This window comes from Oryctolagus cuniculus, chromosome 20 (genome assembly GCF_051225735.1).
Source record: "Oryctolagus cuniculus isolate XC-2025 breed Fujian yellow rabbit chromosome 20, ASM5122573v1, whole genome shotgun sequence".
Classification (NCBI taxonomy): Eukaryota; Metazoa; Chordata; class Mammalia; order Lagomorpha; family Leporidae; genus Oryctolagus; species Oryctolagus cuniculus.
The window spans coordinates 19,540,029-19,562,019 of record NC_142886.1 but is presented as its reverse complement, the minus strand read 5'-3'; the positions used below and the strand labels follow the sequence as shown (position 1 = coordinate 19,562,019).

The 21,991-nt window shown below is 55.3% G+C and overlaps 1 protein-coding gene and 1 long non-coding RNA gene across 5 annotated transcripts in view; one reads left to right on the top strand and one right to left on the bottom strand.

Moving 5' to 3' along the window:
• GALNT16 (polypeptide N-acetylgalactosaminyltransferase 16) overlaps nucleotides 1-21,991 on the bottom strand; it is a 100,677-nt gene that overhangs the window by 29,407 nt on the left and 49,279 nt on the right. For both annotated transcript variants that reach the window (XM_089322176.1, XM_051826331.3), the window contains 5 exons: nucleotides 9,643-9,800; nucleotides 6,622-6,720; nucleotides 5,726-5,793; nucleotides 3,805-3,870; nucleotides 1,089-1,210 (listed from right to left, as the gene is read on the bottom strand). In XM_089322176.1, the coding sequence (XP_089178302.1) occupies nucleotides 1,089-1,210; nucleotides 3,805-3,870; nucleotides 5,726-5,793; nucleotides 6,622-6,720; nucleotides 9,643-9,800 (513 nt within the window). The remainder of the gene's footprint in view (nucleotides 1-1,088; nucleotides 1,211-3,804; nucleotides 3,871-5,725; nucleotides 5,794-6,621; nucleotides 6,721-9,642; nucleotides 9,801-21,991) is intronic.
• Nucleotides 12,931-20,559, top strand: LOC149120081 (uncharacterized). 3 transcript variants are annotated; one of them, XR_016226522.1, is made up of 3 exons: nucleotides 12,931-14,180; nucleotides 14,313-14,404; nucleotides 18,920-20,559. It is a non-coding gene; the product is annotated as an uncharacterized LOC149120081 (long non-coding RNA). The 3 variants fall into 3 exon arrangements; XR_016226521.1 differs by having other exon boundaries at nucleotides 12,931-14,184; nucleotides 18,920-20,558; XR_016226523.1 differs by lacking the exon at nucleotides 18,920-20,559 and adding an exon at nucleotides 18,310-18,913 and having other exon boundaries at nucleotides 12,931-14,184.

Sequence of the window (21,991 nt, the reverse complement as noted above, 5' to 3'; positions counted from 1 at the left end):
AAGTTCCCCATTACAACTGGCCATGGAACTGCAGGCAAGTCTATGTTTAAACTTCTGAAGAACTGTCCAGTTGTTTTCCGAAGTGGCTGCACTGCTTAGCGTGCCACCCGGCCCCACGGGAGCTCTCCTGTCATTCTACATCATTGCCAGCACGTGTTGCTATGCGTCCTTTCGATAGCAGGCATCCATTCAGTAGGTATGAAGTGGCATCTCATTAGGGTTGTGAGTTGCATTTCTCTAGTGGCACGGAGCATCCTTTCATGGATTCGTTGGTCATTTGTATACCTTCCTTGGAGAAACGTCTTTGCAAATCTTTTGCCCATGTTTTAAGTCCTGTCATTCTTTTCTCTCTCTCTCTCTCTTTTTTTTTTTTGACAGGCAGAGTGGACAGTGAGAGAGAGAGACAGACAGAGAGAAAGGTCTTCCTTTGCCGTTGGTTCACCCTCCAATGGCCACTCCAGTGGTACGCTGCGGCCAGCGTACCGTGCCGATCTGAAGGCAGGAGCCAGGTGCTTTTCCTGGTCTCCCATGTGGGTGCAGGGCCCAAGCACTTGGGCCATCCTCCACTGCACTCCCGGGCCACAGCAGAGAGCTGAACTGGAAGAGGAGCAACTGGGCAGAATCCGGCGCCCCAACCAGGACTAGAACCTGGGGTGCTGGCACCACAGGCAGAGGATTAGCCTATTGAGCCGAGGCACCGGCCTGTCATTCTTTTCATCACATCCTTCTTGCCATCTGTCCAAAGCCTCCCCCTCCTCCCCACTGTCTTGGAGAGCACCTGGTTCTGCTCCCTCTCTCTAGGGCCTCCCAGCCAGACCAAAATCTCCCCCAGCAGAGAAACAGCACCTGTGCATGGGAGGAGCCTTCCAGTGTGTCCAGGCTTCCGTCCAATTTAATTGTCCCAACCCCCCAGTGGACCAACTATTGCACGTATCCCCGTGTTCAGAAAAGAAAGGACCACGAGCTGACGTCACCCAGGAGGAAGCAGAGCAGGCAGGCACCCCAGGACGGCAGCCCAGCTCAGAGACTGCTCCACAAGCCCTCGAGGCACAACCGTGGTGGGCGATTCCCCGGGGCGGACGGCTCACCTCCTTCACCCGCTGCAGCATGGGCTGCAGCCACTCGGTGTTCACTTCGCAGTGGCTGTCCAGAAAGGTGAGGATGGCAGCTGCCGCCACATCTGCCCCGCGAACTCGGGACCGGATCAGCCCTGCAATGCAGTGGGCGGGCGTTGGTGCTGGCACTGAACCAATTTGTTTCTCAGCCGTTCCCCCCAAGGTCCTGGGGCTCCCGTCCCTTCAGGCGCTGGGGACTCCTCCGATTATGGTGACTGGACTTTCCTTTTTACTCCTGTGTGCTTCCTTCCTCCCCAACTGCACCCCTCTCTTGTTCTCAACCATCCATCTATCCATCCATCCACCATTACTCCAGGGTCACGGCCTGAGTGACACCCCAAGGAACAGTCCAAGTTCAGGGCGTGGAGACTGCATTGGTTGGGGACTGAAGGAGGACCAGAAAGCAAAGCTTCTCCCCTGGGAACCTGTGGGGGGTCCCCTCCAGCCACATCACCATGGTGACATGGACAAAGCCTCCCAGACTAAGTTCTCTGCATGCCAGCCCCTGCACTCACCCAGAACACGTGATTTAACCTCTCTGAACCTCAGGCTTCTTGTCTGTAAGATTTGGAGAGAAAACAGTCCCTGTCTGCCAGAACTGAACAAGACAACAAGGAGGCAGCCTGTCCCTGGGACCCCTTGCATGTGTTCGGATCGGCTCTTCTTTTTTTTTTTTTTTTGTGACAGGCAGAGTGGACAGAGAGAAAGGTCTTCCTTTGCCGTTGGTTCATCCTCCAATGGCCACCGCGGCCGGCGCGCTGCGGCCGGCGCACGGCGCTGATCCGATGGCAGGAGCCAGGAGCCAGGTGCTTTTCCTGGTCTCCCATAGGGTGCAGGGCCCAAGCACTTGGGCCATCCTCCACTGCACTCCCTAGCCACAGCAGAGAGCTGGCCTGGAAGAGGGGCAACCGGGACAGAATCCGGCGCCCCGACCGGGACTAGAACCCGGTGTACCGGCGCCGCAAGGCGGAGGATTAGCCTAGTGAGCCGCGGCGCTGGCCTGGATCGGCTCTTCTACTAGCCAGGTTTCCCGACGGTCTCACCAACTGCTCACTGATTTGGGCAGCCCAGCTGGTCCTGCCCCTGCCCAAGCAGCCATCCGTGTCCTATGAGCTGTGGGGAGGGACGGGTCTCACTTTGAGAGCGTGGAACGGAAGTGACTTCTTGCAGGGATGTTCCTGGCCACATCTCTGCCTGGCACTCTGCCTCTGTCCATCTGTCTAGCCTCCCATCTGTCCGAAAGCCCAACCCAGGTATCTGTACTGCATTCTGATCATACCTGTCTGTCCACGGTTGGCAAAACTCCAGGGACAGCATATCCGCAGCCCGGATGGCGCCCACAAGCCCCTGTCTTGGGAGACAGCTCTCTCTGGCCTCTTCCACTGTCTCCCTCACCAACATCCTTGAGGCCCCTCGGCATGACTGGTCTCCCCTCGGCATCGCTATCCCACCTCTCTCTACCTCTAGAACCTGGGTACTTTCCAGAAGCAGAGGGAGGCTAAGGGAGAGGCTGGCTTTGGGTTGGGAAGCGGGTTCAAATCCTGGCTCCTCTGTTCACCATCCCATGTGAATTACTGAATCTCTTTAAGCCTCAGTTTCCCTATCTGCAAGTGGAGACCATGGGCTGCGCTGAGGACTGAATGGGAGAATGCGAGTGCTATGGTTTGGATTTTGCTTGTACCCACAAGGGTTCATGGGTTGGGAGCTTGGTCCTCAGGGTGGTGATCTGGGAACTGACGGAGCCTTTGTGGGTGGGGTGGGCGGGGGGTTAGGTCGTTGAGGGTGCTGCCCTCGGGAGGGATTAAGGTAGTTCCCTTGGACGCCCTGGTAGTTCTCTCAAGAGAGCTGTTAGACAAGGCATGAGCCTGGCCCCACCGCTCTCCAGCTTCCTGTTTGGAGATGTGAACCTTCCCCTACAGGAGCTCTGACAGGGCACGAGGCCCTCACCAGAGGCTGCACAGCGCTCTTTGTCTTCCTGCTTCCAAAACTGTGAGCTAAATAAACCTCTCCTCTTTGTAAAGCTAGATCGCCGCGGGTGCTGCTTTAGTGACAGACCCGTCCAGCAGGCGCAGGGGCTGCCGGGCAGGGCCCCTGAGCACCTGACCTGTACTCACCCCTGACTGAGGCCTTTGCCTGCAGAGCTCCCAGCTGGCCGGCCCTCCCCTGCTGCCCTCTCTTGTCCCCTCGTGCCCCCTCCTCCTGAAAGCCCTCCCACCTCACTCCCGCTGCCTATCAGCTCCCTCTCTTCCGATCTTCATGCTATTTCCAGGGAACTATGTCCAGCCTGTTGCTGCGATGGGTTTTGACCCCCCACAGCCCCCAGGGCGAGGACCGTGTTTTGCATTTCTCTGCTGTCCCCTGGAGTGCTGTGCACGGTGCCATGCCACGCTGGTGCTGCAAACCCAGCCTTTCCGCGTGGCCTATCTCATTTAACGCTTCTGATAACCTGGCCAGGCAGAAAAGGCTGCTCCGAGGTGACAGCAACGGCAGCCAGACGTGCAGCCGCTAGCCCACAGTTGTGGGGGGCTAGGGGCTGGCCTGGGGAGGAGGAACGCCTCCTGCACACCCTGGTCCGAGCCATCCGGGACGCAGCAGGCCTCGCTGGCTCGCTGTGATAACAGTTCCCAAGGGGATGGGCAGGACCTCCCACCCCACCCTCCACTGTGGAAGCCGGGCTCCGAGCACCCACCTTCCCGCCGGTCGTTGCGCAGGCACTTGACTTTGGGGATCCTGGTCAGGAGCAGGCAGTCTTCAGCTGCGGGTGGAGAAAAGGAAGGCAAGCTCATTCAGGCCAGGGCGCCGGGCCACCACCAGGAGCTGCCCCTGACCAGGCCTTGGAAAGGGCTGGGGGTGGGGGAGGGTGAAGGGCCTGGTCATCACTACTGCCCAAAGGGTTGCCCCGCCCCCGCCTCCAGGCCTGTCCCCACCCTCCCCCACAGTGCACCAAGGGCGCAGCAATGGTTCCCAGCCCAGCTCTCCACGCTCTGCTGAACAAACACTGGCCTGCATTCGGCAGTTGTAATAATGAAGGATGTTGTTGATGTTTCTATTTTTTCTTTTTTTTTTTGACAGACAGAGTGGACAATGAGAGAGAGAAACAGAGAGAAAGGTCTTCCTTTGCCATTGGTTCACCCTCCAATGGCCGCCACAGCTGGTGCGCTGAGGCCGGCGCACCGCGCTGATGTGAAGGCAGGAGCCAGGTGCTTATCCTGGTCTCCCATGGGATGCAGGGCCCAAGCACTTGGGCCATCCTCCACTGCACTCCCTGGCCACAGCAGAGGGCTGGCCCGGAAGAGGGGCAACCGGGACAGAATCCGGCGCCCCGACCGGGACTAGAACCCGGTGTGCCGGCGCCGCAAGGCGGAGGATTACCTATTGAGCCGCGGCGCCGGCCTCTATTTTTTTTTTAAAGATTTATTTATTTATTTGAAAGGCAGGGTTATAGAGAGGTAGAGGCAGACAGAGAGAGAGAGAGATGAGAGAGGTCTTCCATCTGCTGGCTCACTCCCCAGATAGCTGCAATGGCCGGAGCTATGCTGATCGGAAGCCAGGAGCCAGGAGCTTCTTCTGGGTATCCCATGCAGGTGCAGGGGCCCAAGGACTTGGGCCATCTTCTGCTGCTTTCCCAGGCCATAACAGAGAGCTGGATCAGAAGTGGAGCAGCCAGGTCTCAAAGCAGCACCCACATGGGATGCTGGCACTGCAGGCGGTGGCTTTACCCGCTACACCACAGCTCTGGCCCCATATGTTTCAATTTTTATGGGCCCAGTTTTGTGGTGTGGCAGGTAAAGCTGCCCTCTGAGTTGCTGGCATCCCATATGGGCCCCAGTTCAAGTCCAAGCTGCTCCACTTCCAATCCAGCTCTCTGCAGATGTGCCTGGGAAAGCAGCGGAGGTTGGCCCAAGTCCTTGGGCCCCTGCATCCAAATGGGAGACCCAGAAGAAGCTCCTGGCTCCTGACTTAGCCTGCTGCAGGCCCAGCCATTTCAGCCATTTGAGGAGTGAAGCAGCATAGGGCAGATTGCTGTCTTTCTCTGTCTCTTCCTCTCTGTGTAACTCTTTCAAATAAATAAATAAATCTAAAAATAAAATAAAAATGTATTTATTTAAAGGGGTCAGAGGGAGGGAAGGAGAGAGAGTGTTCCCATCTGATGACTGGTAATCCAAATATCCACAAAGGCTGGGCTGGGCCAGGGCCAAAGTGAGCTGCAAACTCAATCCAGATCTCCCTTAGGCGTGGCAGGAACCCACGTGCTAGAGCAACCGTGGCTGCCTCCCAGGCCTGCACTGGCAGGAAGCTGGAGTCAGGGGCTGCAGGCAGACTTTGCACACGGACACTCGGATACGGTACACAGGTGTCTAAACTGCCAAGCCAAATGCCCACCCCTCCCCTTTTGAGGTCATCTCTTTGGTGCCCGCTCCAAAGCCATTCCACTCTTTCCTCTCCTCTGGCACCAAAGAGTAGGACCAGGGAGGGGCCTAGGAAAGCCCGAGGGTCCCCACTGAGGGAGGAGGCAGAGAGATCAGGCTGTGACACCAGGAGTCGCGCATTCTGGGGAAGCAGGGGCAGGGCGGAGGAGGCGACGTGCAGTGGGGAAGGAGGACACTCACGATCTGAACTGAAGTCATCCACTAGAATGATCTCCTGGATCAAGCTGGCAGGAGTTCGGTTCAGGACACTGGAACAGCAGTGGGGACAGAGAAAGAGCTGGGATTGAGAGGCCACTTTTCTGCGCCACGAGGCTGACCCAGTGCTCAGCTCCAGGGCCAGTGCGTGGGCACCTGCTGGCAGACTTCCTGGGCCCTCACCAGTTCTGGGAAGCAGTGTGTTCCTTGGCTAGACCAAGGCTCATCCAAGGACATGGTTTGCCCTGTTGCCTGGACCCTCAGACGCTTGGGACCACTTGCAGACAGTAGTGCGAGAGGGTGGGGGATGCCCTGGCTGAATTATCAAGGCAGGAGCTGGGGCTGCTCTATTGCCCAAGGCTTAACAAGCCCGCCCAGGGACAGGAGCGGCTGGACAGGGCTGGGGAGGCTCTGTCCAGCCAGGAAGGCTGTTCTCAAGGAGCCCTCCTCCCCCCTGCCTGGAATGCCACTGGGCGCTCCTTCCCATTCTTGTCTCAGTTCACTGAGGAAATGAGGTGAACGGGGTTCTACTGGATCACAAGATCAAGCTGGGGGGCGGGGCAGAAGGGGCCTCTTGTTCTCTGATTCACCAACAGGCCCCTACTGGGCTGATCTCTGTTCTCCTGAGGTTTCTCCATCCCTGCCCCATCCCCCATGCCCTTGACCCCTGTGTTTCTATCCTTATGCTCAACCCATGACCTTGTGTTGGATGGCTCTGAGCTCTGGGGATCCCCTCGACTCTGGCTCACCAGTCCCAGCTTCTCAAGACAGGTCTGCCCTCCAGGGCCACTGGGTGACAACACCTCATCTGTGACCTCCCCTTGCCAGAGACAGGCTGCGCAGGTTCCGTGAGGCCCTGGTCCCGCTGGGGGTGCGCTCACCTCTTCACCGTGCGCAGGAGGGTGGAGCGCGCCTCATTGTGGAAGGTGATGATGACGCTGGTGGCGGGCAGGTCCAAGGAGTAGGACATAGACGGGCAGCTGAGGAGGGAGCAGGGAGGTGAGTGGCATCCCCAGGGCCAGCGTGAGGCTTTTCTCTGTCTGCCACCCCCCTGGGATACTTCTGCGAGATGGAGAGGGCCAGGCAGAAGCCAGGACACAGGCCTTGCCTCCTCCACACCACTCCAGCCCACACTGGCCAGTAGGGGTCAAGGAGAGAGAAGCGGCAGGTGTCATAGAAGGTGGGGGCTCTTTTTTTTTTTTAAGATTTTATTTAAGGGTAGAGTGACAGAAAGAGAGGGAGAGAAAAAGAGAGAGAGAGAAAGAGAGAGAGAGAGAGAGAGAGAGAGAGAGAGAGAGAGAGAGAGAGAGGAAGAAATCTTCCATCTGCTGGTTCACTTCCTAAATGGCCACAGTGGCAGGGCTGGGCCAGGCACTTGGCCATCTTCCACTGCCTCCCCGGGGGCATTAGTGAGGAGCTGACTCAGAAGCAGAGCAGCCAGTCCTGGAACCGGAGCTCATAAGGGATGCTGACGCCACACGCAGTGGCTTGACCTCTCAGGTCACAACACCGGCCCCTGCCCCTCCCCAGCAGCTCAGGGCTCCGTCAGCTCCCGACACCACGTGTGGGTTTGCTGGTGCCACCTTCTCCACAGAGGGAATGAGACCATCAGCACCACTGGGCCTCAGCCGGGCCTTAGCCCAGCCTCCACCGGGCCTGGCGGGTGGCCGCACTATGCTGGACCGGCCGCGCTCTTCATGATCACGCCTGCTCTCCAGCCATCCCAGCAGTGACGATCTTCCCCTGGGTTTATCCCACGGCCCACAGTGCACAGCCCGAATTCCCAGGCCCCTTCCTGCCCGCAAAGCAGACCGGATCAGACAGGCAGGAACCCCACGGGCCTGGCACCCTCATGGGAGAAATCCTGAGGCTTTAAAATCATTGTCCTCTATGAGACGGATGTGGAGTGGCCATGGCAGGGGCAGGAGTGGACCTGGCTGGCTGGGGAGGCGCTTCAGGGAGAGGCCCTGTCACCTGTACCATCTCCCTAGTTCTCTGTCCCTGTCTCTGTCCCCATCAATCTGCTGCCCAAGAAGGAGGGACTCTGGATAAGGGTGCCTGTTCTCTTCCTGCAGGGGGCAAACTACCCCCACCCTGTCTGGAGGGCGTACTGGAACTCCACCTACCCCTCCCACCTCCTCTGCCAGGTGGCCCTGCGGGACTCCGATCTGTAAAGATGGCTGAGGAATTCTAGAAGGGTCTGTTTGCTTCAGGCCCATCTTGTGGGTTTGGGCTGCTCAGGTTTTCTCTGTGACCCTAGCAGGTCTGTCTGCAGAGCTTTCTACCACTCTGCTGCCCACAATGGGCTCCCTGGGCTGTACCAGGAACTCGGCCCATAGTCTGGCATCCAGCCATTCCATGGCTCACACTAGCTCCACCAGAGGATGCCCTGCTTGTCAAGGTCAGCACATCCTTTGCACCCTCTACACACACACACACACGTGTGCACATGCATGCACACATGCATACAGTCACACCCCTCCCCCACACTCCGGATCTATCTCCAGCCCAGAGAGTGCCCGGCAGCAACACAGGGCACCTCCCCACCTGCCATGGCCTTGAATTTGGGATCTCATTTAAGAAGCTGTACACAGCTGTACACGCTCTTTAAGTTTCTCAGTGAGCACCTGGGAAGGTTCCCAGAGAGATGGACTGGGAGGATGGGAGGAGCCTCCAGGCCAAGCCCTTGATTCACAGACTTGAATGGGCAGATCCTCAGGCCATGGGTTCAAGGCTGGCCATGGCTGGGGCTGCCATGCAGGCAGAACCTGAGGGGAGGCTGCCCTGGGACTGACTGGGACAGGACTTCCGATGTCTGGAAGTGGCCATGAGGTCCTGGGGGGGGGGCTGCCCAGCCACAGGGTCACTGGCATGTTTGGGGCATGAGAAGTTCCTGGAAGCTGACAGTGGTGACAGGACTTCCCCAGTCCTAGGTCCATCCTATCCCACCCAAGCTGCCCCTTATCACTCTGTGAGTGATAATGAAGGTGCTAGAACCACCCTCCGTCTACACTGTCCTTCCATCTACCCTGGAGCCAGGACTAGACGAAGGCCCTGCCTCGCTTTGAGCCGAGCTCCTGTGGGTCACCTGAACTGAAGCTGGACGGTGGTGGACTCTGGCAGCACCCTCTAGTGGCTGGACCTCGGCACAGGGCACAGAGGAGGTGCCAAGGCCCTGGGGCCAGCTTCCCAGGAGGAAAGGGTGCTGCGGGGGGTGGAGCAGGGTGGGTAGCATGCTCAGGCAAAGGAAAGAATTTGAGGGAGGGGGTGGGGGACAGGGGAGGGCGGGACTACAGGGGCACAAAGGGCCAATGGGGGAGGGAGGCTGGTGGGTGAGGCCAGTCACAGGAGAGGGATGTGCTCCAAAATCCGGAGCTTGGAAAGAAGAAAGACCACGGGCTGTGGCTCTCACACTCTGGACAAGAGCAAGGAGGTGGTGAGGGACTTGCCCTTGGCCCCCGAGCTGAGTCGGAGCTGGGATTGGATGCAGGCATCCTTGGTCCTGGGCCAGGAGCTCTCCTGCCTCACCGCACTGCCCAGGAGAATGAAGGGCAGGGCTGGGGTGCACTGCTGGGAGTGGCTGAGGGCTGGGGTGCAGGGCAGGAGGAAGGATGTCAATGTGGGGGGGTCGCCCAGGGCAGGGCTGATGGCTCCTCTTCAACCCAGGCACCACCAGTAGGGCGCCAAGAGCACCTGGCCCGCCCACACGCCCAGCTCCCCCCCCTCCCGTGGTTCCGGAAGGTCACTCTTCCTGGAGTGCCAGACTGAGGCAGGTCCTCAGAGCGCTGAGGAAATAAAAAGGGGACAGGCAGGCACCGAAGGAGGAGCCCGCCGGTGTCACCGCCCCCGCATGGGACACAGCAGGCTCGGCAGTGCCTTCGTGCCAGCACCAGACGCCATACCTGTAATGGCGGGTGTCGCGGATGGGCCGGTCCGGGCTCAGCTTGTCGCTCTCCAGCTGGTTGAAGGCATGCTGCCTGTAGGGGTCCTCTCCCGGCTTCAGCTGCTTGGCCGACAGGTAGGCCTTCTCATCGAAGCCCTTGGAGGGCGTCCCTGTCACCTGAGACAGAGGTTAGCGTCAGAGGGAGCCCCAGGCGTGAGCATCCCACCGTGTGCAAGGGGCGCAGGACACACAGGCGGCAGCTCACTGCTCCCTGCCACTGGCACCTCACCCCAACTCTGTGTGGAGAGCATGAGCTACCCCCACTGTACACAGCAGGCAACTGAGGCATGAAAGGCTTTTTTTTAAGGTTTATTTATTTGAAAGGCAGAGTTACAGAGAGAGTTTTCATCCACTGGTTCACTCCCCAAATGGCCGCAATGGCAGGAGCTGAGCAGGTCCAAGCCAGGAGCCAGGAGCTTCTTCCAGGTCTCTCATGTGGGTGCAGGGGCCCAAGCACTTGCGTCATCCCCTGCTGGTTTCCCAGGCCATCAGTAGGGAACTGGATCAGAAGTGAACAGCCGGGACTTGAACCTTTGCCCATATGGGATGCCGGCTTTGCAGGCACCTGCCCCTGTTGCTATTATTATTAAGTATTATTTTCTGAGAGTATATGACACACCAGGCCCTTTGCTCAGGGTGATGACACAAATACAGGCAAGTCAGAAATGGACCCCACTCTCAAGAATTCACATACTATAGGGTGGGTTTTTGGTGCTATAATTAAGACACCACTGAGATGCCGGATCCCATATCACAGTGCCTGGGTTCAAGTCTCGGCTTTGCTCCCAATTCCAGTTCCTGTTAATGTGTGCCCTGGGAGGCAGTGGATGATGGCTCAAGTATTTGGGCCCCTGCCACTCACATGGGCTCGGTACACAGGAGGTTCCTCACCAGGGCTTGGCCAAGCTGCTGCAGAGAAAAGCAAGCCCCACAGAGCCAAGGCAGAGCCTGCAGAACTCAAATGCACAGACATTGATGCGTCCTCTTGGGGACTTCCCTTGCTGCTGAAATGGCCCCGGGCATGTGCACTGAGCCCACGGCGCTAAGTGCTGGGGAGTGATGGATGGCAGCTATCGCGGCCCAGCCCCCCTGCTCCTGGGCCACACCCTCCCCCCCGCACTCCCAGAGTCTCCAGTGAGTCACACCGGGGAGGAAAGCATCTGAGATGCATGCATGGAGAGAGGCATCCTGACATCTCACTCCTGGAACCGACACTGGCGGACGTTCCCCAGAGTGCCACCGCGAAACAGCATCTATCCTGGGGCCTCCCAGCTGCAACGACTCCTCCCAACCAGAGGCCCCAGGCTGGAACTCTGGGCCTCCGCAGGCATCAGGAAAGTGGGTGAGAATGGCCCACCCCCCGAACCCTTGCATGAGCACCCCAGCTCCCAGCCTGGAATGGATGGCCAGTGAAGCAGGCGCACCTGCAAGGGAGGACCTCATATTCCCCGGACAGCCTTGCCCTGAGCTCGCTGGACAGGGAGCTCTGACCTCCTGGACTGTGGCTACTCTGCAGTGGTGTTAGCTTCTTGAGAGGCCTCCTATCCTATCCTAGGAGCCCATGGCAAGCCTGCTGAGGGCAGAGCCCATGGGGGAGACCCCGCTGTGTTACTGAGCCAGCCCCAGACTAGACCCAGATGCTCAGGATGGTGGTACTGTGGGCTGTGACATTCGGAGTTGGTGTCACCCCAGGGAATGCACAGATGTGGCAGAGCTTCCCATGGCTTAAATCCATGTCAGGAAAGACAGCTGGGGAAGGAGGAGGGAGGGGGAGAGGAGGAGGGAGAATGTTCAGGCTTGAGCCCTGGCTCGCCTAAGAAGGATCCGAGCCACTCAACGTTGAGAGCGAGAATGAAAGGGAGAGCGAATGTTTGCGTCCTTCCCACTTGGGGAAATACTGGGTGCTAACTACCCCACTCCCACATTCCCAGCTGGGGTGTGGGAAACAGACAGCAGCCTCCCATTGGCTGAGGCGCTAAGACTGCAGAATTACGAGGCTCGGGAGCTCCCAGAGTGGGCACAGCACTCCATTCTCTGAGCCAACGGCGGAACACACCCGTGTTTGCTGATTTAGGACCTCCGAGCACGCTGGGGCACGGAGACCCCTGAGTCCTCAGCCCACGCTCAGCCACTGCCCGGGAAGAACTGACGGAGAGCACCCTGCTCCCACCAGGTGCTGGGGTGCCTGCTGTCAGGGCCAGTTCATCCATCCGCTTATGAGTGCTTTGGATCCCTCCCTCCCTCCTTTCCTCCTCTCCCTCCCTCCCTCCCTCCCTTCCATGGTCCAGGGCCCCAGCTGTGAGACAACTTGGAAGGCAATGTCCCAGGCCCACTCCCTCCCAGAGGTCTGGGCTGCCTCCCCATGGTGACCCACAAGGCCCTTGGGTTTGGAGCTGAAACCTCAGTGGGCCCCGGGTCAGCTGCGTTGAGCGGGACACCGAGGGAAGCCTCTCCAGGGCTTCTACTTCCTCCTCAGACTCCCCCTGACCTCACCCCGGTCCCCACCCCGAGCCCTTCTACCTCTGACATCTGAACCCCAGGTCGTACGCCCTGATGGAGCTCCGTCCCTGCCAGCTCGCAAGTCCCTCCTTTTGTCTTCAGCCCCATTCTTTGACCATGAGACTTCCGGGACTCTGAATGTCTCACGGGGGCCTCTCACTCTAAAGCCCCCAAGGGATTCCTGACTTATCCCAAAGCAGCTGTTTCCCCTGCATTCCCTCTTGCAGAGACGGGCAGTGCTGCAAGTTCAGGGTCACCCGTGGTGCCCTTACCCACGCTCCGCAGCCTGAATTCTGATCTACCCTGGGATCCGTCCACAGGTGGCGTCCTAGGGACGTGATGCTAGTATTAACCCCACCAACCTCTATTGAAATCTACTGTGCAAGGGGTTGGGAATACGGGAATAAGCCAAAGGCAGCATGGCCCCCAGAAGAGGAGTTTAGGAAACTCACTGCTTTCCTGCCCCATTCCATGTCAGGAACGGCCATGGACGATCACCAAGGGGAAAGCCCAACCCAACCTTGGTGCCTGGGCAGCTGCAGAACTGGCCGCAGGGCCTCCCCCACTCTACCCCAGCTGGGGCAGTGCCCACGGACTGGTGACCACTGAACGCAGTCTCCCTTCTGCCCTCTTCTAAAGGGGTTCTCATCCACACTGCTTCTTAAGTCTCTTGGCGAGGAAGTAAATGCACCATTTGGCCCTCGGCTGCAGAGCCACGGGCATTGTGCCTGCATCAGCCTGAGAGACGGGAGAGCCTGGGCTTGGAACTCCCAGGTGTCACTGGCATTGCTGCCCTTCTCGAAGGGGTGAGGGTACTAGGGGCTGCTCATGCACTCTTGTGTCAGGCAGGGGCATGTGTCACGTGGTCCTGACACCTGTGCTCTCCTTGCCACTAGACCGTGAGCTGCCTGCACCGGGCACCTAGTAGGCACTCAGCAGGCCTGTGCAGGATAGAACAATGGATGGAGGATGAATAAGCACCTAAACAGTGTCCCTGCTCTCAAATTATTTGTGATCAACTGGGGAGAAAACAAGAGCCAGCAGAGGGGCCCTGTGACACATCCTGTGACCTTCAGTGCCCTCTGCTGCACACAGCATAAAGCCCAGAGCGCCCAGCGGCCCACAAGAGCATCTAGGAGCAGCGCCCTGACACCCTGCCTCCTGTGGCCTCTGCTGCTGGCCCTGCTTGCTCCGCCACAGCCACACTGGCCTCCCAGCTCTGTCTAAGCCCGCAGGCACCCTCCCCCTTAGCCCTTTTGTTCTTTCTGGAAGGCTCTTATCCCAGACACCTGCAGGGGTCTGCTCAAACTGCTTCCCCCACTCTGTGAGCCTTCCCAGGCCAGCCCATTTAAAACGGTCACCTCAGTTCACCTGCTCCTGGCCAGGCTGTCATTCACCACCCTGCTGTCCCACCAACATGCCAATCGTGATCACTGGGGTGTGCACAAGACACAGGAGGTCGATGTTACTACTGCACCCCTAGATACAGTGATTGGCTCAGGTATGGGCATCCGAGTCTATCTGAGCCAATCAGAATCTTCTCCTGAGACTGTTTATTTACATTTGAAAGGCAGAGAGAGGGACCACAGCAGCCCAAGGTACAGGGCCCCCTATCTGCTAGTTCACTCCCCAGATACCTCCAAAGGCAGGGATGGGCTGAGGCTGAAGCCAGGAGCCAGGAATTCAATCAGGGTCTCCCCAGTGGGTGGGAGAGACTCGGCGCTTGGGCCGTCCCTTGCTGCCTCCCAGGGTCTGCAATAGCAGGAAGCTGGAGTGGACGGCACAGCCCAGTCGCCTGAGATGGGATCCGGGCCCCCCACGTGGCACCCAGTGCTCACTGCTCCCTGAGACTGTCTGTATAATGAGCTCTTTTCATCAGTGCTACGAAGCTTGGGAAATGAGGCTCTTCCTGCCATTACCTGGAGAAATCCTGTCTGAAGAATGGAACCAGGAGGAAACCATCAAAGCCAAGAACTGGAACAGAAGGACTCTAATACAGTATGTGAGTCCCTGGATCCAGTTCTCTGTGTCTGTCTGTCTCCCTGTGTACATACATCTTCTGTTGTTGTTGCCGCTAACTGGTTGGAGCGGAGTGTCCTTCTCTAGGAATCAAGTTCATCCGTCTTTCAGTCTTTTCAAGGAACAGGAAGTCACCCTCCAAGAGTACAAGGCGAGTCAAACACCAAACCCAACAATCGAGACACGGACAGTCCTGACACAAGGTAGGTGGCAGCCATCCCCTTCTCTCTGGCATTGGGCCCGGTGGCTTGAGTCCAGAGCTGGGTGGGAAGAGGGTTCTGTTCAGGCTGTGAGGCAGGGGGCTCCATCTGGACCGCGCGTTGCCATGGATCGCGGGCTGGGGACACAGTGAGTGCTGGCCTGCTGAGCCTCCCACATCCTGCAGCCTCCTGTAGAGAGGGCTTGGCTGAGCCACCCCCTCCCCTCCAGGGACCACCAAACCCAGCACTTCTGCATCCAGTAGGGCCAATAACATCTGAAAGAGCTGAGCTGAATAGCGACTCTTCCCCACACCACGGGGAGGCCTGGCTTTTCCTCCTGGAGAGCTTCGTTTTCAGCCCATCTCTTGGATTAAACATTGACATTTGCCTGACTGGCTTCAGATGTTTTCTCCCTGATACATTTGCCTATGGCTGCTTGGCCTGCTAAATTTAGAAAACAAACAGCCAAGGGGGAGGCTTAAAATAAGAGTGAAAATTATTTTCTGTTTCATTTTCATCAGAAACAGTTCAACCCAAATCCCCCAACCTTGTAAACTTTCTTTTTAAGGTATATACATACCCCTCAGTTTTAGTTTTAAACAACTCTAACTCCTTTTAAATAATTGCTGTCCAATTCCCTTTTATTGCCTGTAAAACAGGTACCTGCTGGGTTTGCCTTTTACTAAATTTCAATGAAACTGCACATAAAAAGGCCCTGGCCCTATTTTACAGATGGCTCCTGATTTTTTTTTTTTTTTTTTTTGAGTCTGCTATAAACCAAAAAACACCTGGTGAACAAAGTGTGCGCCCCCACCCCTCCCCCGTCCCCTGGGAGTGCAGTCTCATCGGAAGCTCTGTCCCAAGTTGAAAGACAGCCATTCATTAGCAGAGCCGGGAAGCCAAGTGCATGATTCAACATCTCTAAGTTCAAGGGCTCAGGTTGCGGCTGTCCCAGGTGAAAAGGCAGACCTACCTTGGGAAGCAACCAGCCCAGAGCTCTCACCCAGCCTGGCCAGGCGGGGCGAGCAGCACAGGGCAGGAAGCTCGGGTTGTGTACAAGGGAACAGGGTCCCCGAGGACCTGCCTCGGACATGCCCCCATCTTCCACTTCACAAGCAGTAGCTACAGTGGTGAGCAGCCAGGGCCGTGAAATCTGGCCCGGCCTGGGGGAGAACACCAGCTCTCACTGCTCTCTGGCCTTAGAAAGTCACTTACCCTGAGTTTGCTTCTCCACCTGGGAAGATGGGAGTCACGAAGATTAAAGGAGGCACTGCATCGTTATCATTATTACTTTGCCTGCCTTTTGACTAGCTCTCCACCTTGGCCACACGTTAGAATCACCTGGAAAGATGTTTATTACAGCACTGCTCACAGTGGCCAAGATACGGAATCAACCTAAGTGTCCACCAACGAGTGAATGAAGAAATTGTGGTGTACAGACATAATGAAATGCCATTTGGCCATGAAAAAATCAAAATCCAACACAGACGAACCGGAGGACACTGTGTCACCGGAACTGAAGCCAGGCACAGGGAGACAAATACCCCACGCTCTCAACTACATGAGAACTTTAAAAGCTGATCTCACCCAAGAAGTAGAAAATAGAACGGCGGGTACCGGAGGCTGGGGAGTGGGGGAGGTGGAGAGGTGGAGAGAGACTGGCCGACTGGTACTGAGTTCCAGTTGGAAAGGGTAAGTTCCCGTGTCCCATTGCACGGTAGCGTGACTATTGCACACTTCAAAATAGAAGAGAAGGTTTTAAGTGTTTTCATCACAAAGAAACGATGGGTGTTTGAGGGGATGGATTTGCAAAGTCCTCTGCTCTTATCATCACATAATAGTCAAACAAATCGAAACATCACTGCACACTCCATAAGTATGTACAAGTATTGTGTCAATTAAGGAAAAAACTAAAAAAGAATGACCTGGAAAAATGTTTAAAAGGCTGATGTCCAGGTCACACTCAAGGTGACCTGAAGGAGACTCTTTGGAGGTGGGACAAGCACAGGAGGTCTTAGAACTCCAGGCGGCTCCAAGAGGCTTCACTGAGAAGGGCCGCACGATGGTGGGGGGCCACCTGCCACTGGCTAGTGAAGTCACAGGGTCTTAGGAGCTGCCTCCTCGGACGGCCCTCCCCCTCCCCCTCACCCACCGCCCCCGCCCCCTCCCCCGCCCGAGGAGCCTCACTGTGAGTTTGGATCTTGTACTGTATTTGTACTGGCGGAGCCTCTGCCATCACTATGGAAACCCACCACCTGGCAGCTCTTTTGTCTCATAAACCTGGAAGGTTCCCATTAATTACAAATGGAAGGGCTTGGAATAGAGACTGCCTGGGGGAATCCCACCTAGGCCCTGCAGTTAGCTGTGCTACCCCATCCTGACACGTCTTCCCCCTGCCTGCCGACGACCCACACCAGTGGTCTCACTAAGGAAGGGGTCTCTGAGTTCCAGCAGCTCCCCCAAGTCCCCAAGATTCCCCCTTAGGAATCTGAGCCAACCAGGGTTTTTATTCAAGGCTGGGATAAGGAATCAAGCTTCCATTCCAGACGGCCTCTGCTCAGATCCAGAGAGTCCTCCAAGTTTAACAGGCTTCTCAGGCCCCCAGTCCCTACCCTTTGCCCAGCCCATAGGCCAGCTGGGGTTGGAAGGCTTCTGAGGATGGTCCCTACCAGAGACTGCTGGTATGATAGCTATGCCAGGTGCCTTCACAGACGTAAGTTCAAGCACTCCTGCTAAAATAGGAGCTTGTCTTATCCTGACTTTGCAGAGGTGGAGACTGAGGTCCAGAGAGGGACCACACCAAGTCCAAGGTCACGGGCAGCTGAGCAGCCAGGTGTGGCTGGAATTGAGGCTGTCTGCCTGTTGAGCCAAAGCACAAAGCCTTCTCTGTGTGCCTTCCGACTACTCCTGGGCTCAGACGCGCCCGGCACTCTCTTGCAATTCTTGAGTCACTCAGCTCCAAAGCAAGCTGGCCTCTGGTGCCCAGCACACAAGCTGGCCCTGACAAGTGCAGGCAGGAAGCTGCCTCCCTCCTTGGCTCAGGGATCAGAGCGCCAGCCCATGGCTCAGCTGGGGACTTGCCCAACGCTGTCACCTCTTGGCCTGAACACGGACTTGGAAGCACCTCTCTGCTTACGGCTCAAAAGAACACAGAAAAAAGGCAAAGTTACAAGTGTTTGTGTTACTCGGACGAAAATAGCACATAGCTGGATTTCCCCAGGTCAGCCTGGGTCTTTCTGGGTCTTCCCAGCTGGAGACATCCTCAGGGACCTGCTGACCCTTAGCTGTGTTCAGAAGTCGAGTAAGACAAAGCTGATTCCTGCCCAGGGTCTTCCTTGCCCAGTTACAACACAGCCACGCTCTAGGGCTGAGGGAAAGAGATGAGATGAATTTTGAGACAAGACAGCCTCGGGGGCCCCTCCAGGCCCCAACAAACACCCTCCCAGCTGACAAACCGCACAGGTCAACACCTGTTGTGCCGAAGTTTCATGTGTTAAGTGTCACGGTCCGTGCTCTGTTGCTGCATTGCAAAGTCAGGATCTACTCAGCCGAGACCTGCCAGATGTTCACAGGAAACCAAAGCAAAAACGGGCCATGCAACGCACAGAACACACACGGTGGCTGCTGCAAAGGCAGTGACAGCCTCCTGCCCCGCCACCTGAGGTCAGGTTCCATCCATGAGGAATCAGCCAGGCCTGAAGCATCAGCCAGGTGTCTCAGTCTGTAACACTTTTCAGAGTAAAGGGTCCAATCAGGGTAGTGGCCCACGGAGTGTGTAACTGGTGTGTGGGTCAAATTTACAAGGATGGAGCCGGCGCTATGGCGCAGCAGGTTAAAGCCCTGGCCTGAAGCACTGGCATCCCATATGGGCACCGGTTCTAGTCCCAGCTGCTCCTCTTCCCATCCAGCTCTCTGCTATGGTCTGGGAAAGCAGTGAAGATGGTCCAAGTCCTTGGGCCCCTGCACCTGCGTAGGAGACCCAGAAGAAGCTCCTAGCTCCTGATCAGCGCAGCTCCAGCCATTGCGGCCATCTGGGGAGTGAACCAGTGGATGGAAGACCTCTCTCTCTGTCTCTGCCTCTCTCTGTAACTCTTTCAAATAAATAAATCTTTTAAAAAAACCTGCACTCTTAAAATTGAAAAAAAATTTACAAGGATGTTTCCTATGGCTTGAGACTAGTAATTAAACCATCAAGTTCTACCCATTGGACAGAACAGGACAGAGACATGCTTTTAAATCAGATTAAGCATAAAGACAAACAGAGCAGGGAAGGAGAACTCGGGAAGGGGCAACCTGCCCTATGTGTGACTTTTTTTTGGGGGGGAGGACTGCTGTGATTTGCAGGTGTCTCCTTCCTAAATCTATGTTGAATCCTGATTCCCACGGTAGAGGTAGTGGGAGGTGGCGCCTTCGGGGAAGTGATGGAGGCGCAAGGCTCTGCCCTCGTGAGTGTATCCAAGCCCTTAGAACAGAAGCTTCAGTGAGAGTTCACCCTTTTGCCCTTTTGCCTTCTGCCAGGTGGAGACACAGCGCTTGTCTCTCTCACGCAGCGTCAGGGCACCAGCTTGGAAACAGAGAGCATCTCTCGCCAGACACCAAACACGCCAGCACCTGAGTCTCGGAATCCCAGCCTTCAGAAGTAAGAGAGAAACGCTTCTGTTGTTCCTAAGCCAGCCAGTCTATGGAATTCTGTTAGAGCAGCACAGATGTGCTAAGACAGAGCACTGCTGGGACAGATATACTGTGTCCCTCGAAAGGACCATACCCCTGGACTGGCACCTCCCCCTGCAATATAGTGCCAATATACAAAGCTACCATACAAATCTGGAAATGGATAGAGCTATTTTCTTTAACAGACTTGTTTTGATTGCTTTCGGGACATGCCAAAGGCGCAGTGTTAATTCAAGGAGAAAAGAGAGACACAAATGTTTTGATCACAGCATGTCACGGATCAGTGCAATCCGATCAGTGCACAGTGCGCTGAACCGTACCCTGCCAGCCTGCAACAACACGGCCCCGTGTATTGTGATGTGATCCCAACCAGCCACTTCACCTGTGCGTTGGTCCGAGTTTGCCTTTATGGCCACCCACCCTGTACTTAAACAGACCTTGAAGGGAAGACTCCATGATGGAGAAATATAAACCCTCTTTGACTTAAGCTGCAGACTCAATGCAGTCCTCATCAAATAACAACTGGGGCAGGAGGGGTGGGCTGGGGGGGAGCTCAGCTGGAAGCATTTAAACATGAGCGAATAATCAGGAAATCTGAAAAAAATTAAGGATGGAGAAATAGCCCTATTCATCTATTAAGACATATTGTAAGGCCGGCGCCGCGGCTCACTAGGCTAATCCTCTGCCTTGTGGCGCCGGCACACCGGGTTCTAGTCCCAGTCAGGGTGCCGGATTCTGTCCCTGTTGCCCCTCTTCCAGGCCAGCTCTCTGCTGTGGCCTGGGAGTGCAGTGGAGGGTGGCCCAGGTGCTTGGGCCCTGCACCCCATGGGAGACCAGGAGAAGCACCTGGCTTCTGCCATCGGATCAGTGCGGTGCGCCAGCGCAGTGCACCGGCCGCGGTGGCCATTGGAGGGTGAACCAACGGCAAAGGAAGACCTTTCTCTCTGTCTCTCTCTCTTACTGTCCACTCTGCCTGTCAAAAAAAAAAAAAAAAGACATATGGTAAGACTATAGACTTCCTATAGCAGAATACTATTGTTATAAAGGCAAACAGATCAATCAAAGGAAATGCAGTGGTCAGAAGAGACCCAGATACACACAGACAAGATACAGTTGTGGGGCTGGCACTTCAGGTAAAGCAAATGCTTGCGGTGTTGGCATCCCATATGGGCACTGGTTCGAGTCCCGACTGCTCCACTTCCAATCCAGCCCTCTGCATTGGCCAGGGATAGCAGTGGAAGATGGCCCAAGTCCTTAGGCCCCTGCACCTGTGTGTAGCCCTGCACCTGGCTCCTGGCTTCGGATCGGCGCAGCTCTGGCTGTTGTGGCCAATTGGAGAGTGAACCAGCGGATGGAAGACTTCTCTCTTTGCCTCTCCTTCTCTCTCTGTGTAACTTTGACTTTCAAATAAATAAATGAATCTTAAAAAAAAAAAAAGATACAGTTGCACCTCAATGGTGGTGGGGAGGGAGACAGGTGTTGTTCAGTGGCAACAAGGAAATGAACAAAGCTGAGCAAATTTCTGAAACCAAAATTAATTCCAGGTGGCTCCAACATTTTAATTTGAAAAACAAACTAAGAAGTATTAAAAAAGGGTTCTTTTTTCAATCTTGGACATAAATCCCAAATTCTATACAAGAAAACACTAAGACTTAGCATTTTCATAAGGCAAAGCATTACAATACAGACATCACCTTGGGAAAAGAAATATTAGCCAAGTATATGTCAAGGAGCTAACTTCTTTAATATACAAAGAGCTTGTATAAATAAAAAAAAAGCTCGACTAATTTTAAAAAACATAGACATAACGGATATGAAGAAGGAGTTAATAGAAAAATGAAATATAGTCGCCAACAACAAATAAAAAATGTTCAACCTCACTGATTATTAAATAAGTGCAATTGAAACAAGACATCACTTCTTAATGATTCATCTGACAAAGTTCAACAACAAACATCAACGCTCAGGATTTTGACAATTCGAAGAAATCAAAGTTCTTGTACGTTGGTGGGTGATGAATTAGTACAATAGTGATAAAGGCGTGTTTGGCAACATGTTAAGTGCTACTCCGACTTAGCAAGAGTTTCATTTTTAGGTGAAAAAAAATACCTGGTTTTCCTGAGCCAGGCCCAGAGTGCACCTGTGCTTTCAGGAGCCCTGCTGAAGTAGCATTTGTCTGCGTTAGACGACAGACAGGCATTAACCTCACTATAGTTAGTCACAACTAAAGTGTGTGAAATGCAAAAATATATCAATCGCAGCATTATTTGTAATAAAAATGCTGAAGACAAATGTCAGTAGATGGCTGATTAAATAGCATGGTTTATCCTTACATTAGGATTCTTTTTATTTTAATTTTTCAAAGTTTTATTTATTTACTTATTTTTATGTATTTGGAAGTCAGAGAGAGAGAAAAAAAATGTCTTCCATCCACTGGCCTATTCTTCAAATGCACACAACAGCAGGAGCTGGGCCAGGCCAAAGCCAGGAGCCTGGAACTCCCTCCGGGTCTCCCACACACATGGCAGGGACCCAGATACCTGAGCCATCACCGGCTGCCTCCTAGGGTGTGCATTAGCAGGAAGTTGGATCGGAAGCAGAGCGGGGATGCCAATCTAGCACGGCAGTGTGAGATATGGATGTACCAAGTGGCATCTTAATTGCTGTGCCAAATGCCCACCCTAATTTTAAAATTTTTCTTTATTTGAAAGGCAGACACATATTCACACACACATGTGCACGCACAACGAAAAATCTTCCACCTGCTGGTTTCACTCTCTAATTGCCCACAACAGCCAGGGCTGGGCCAGGCCAAAGTCAGGAGCCAGGAGCCAAGACTTCCATCCAGGTCTCCCACACAGACGGCAGGGACCTGGAGCTGTATCACCTGTTGCCTCCCAGGGTGTGCATTAGCAGGAA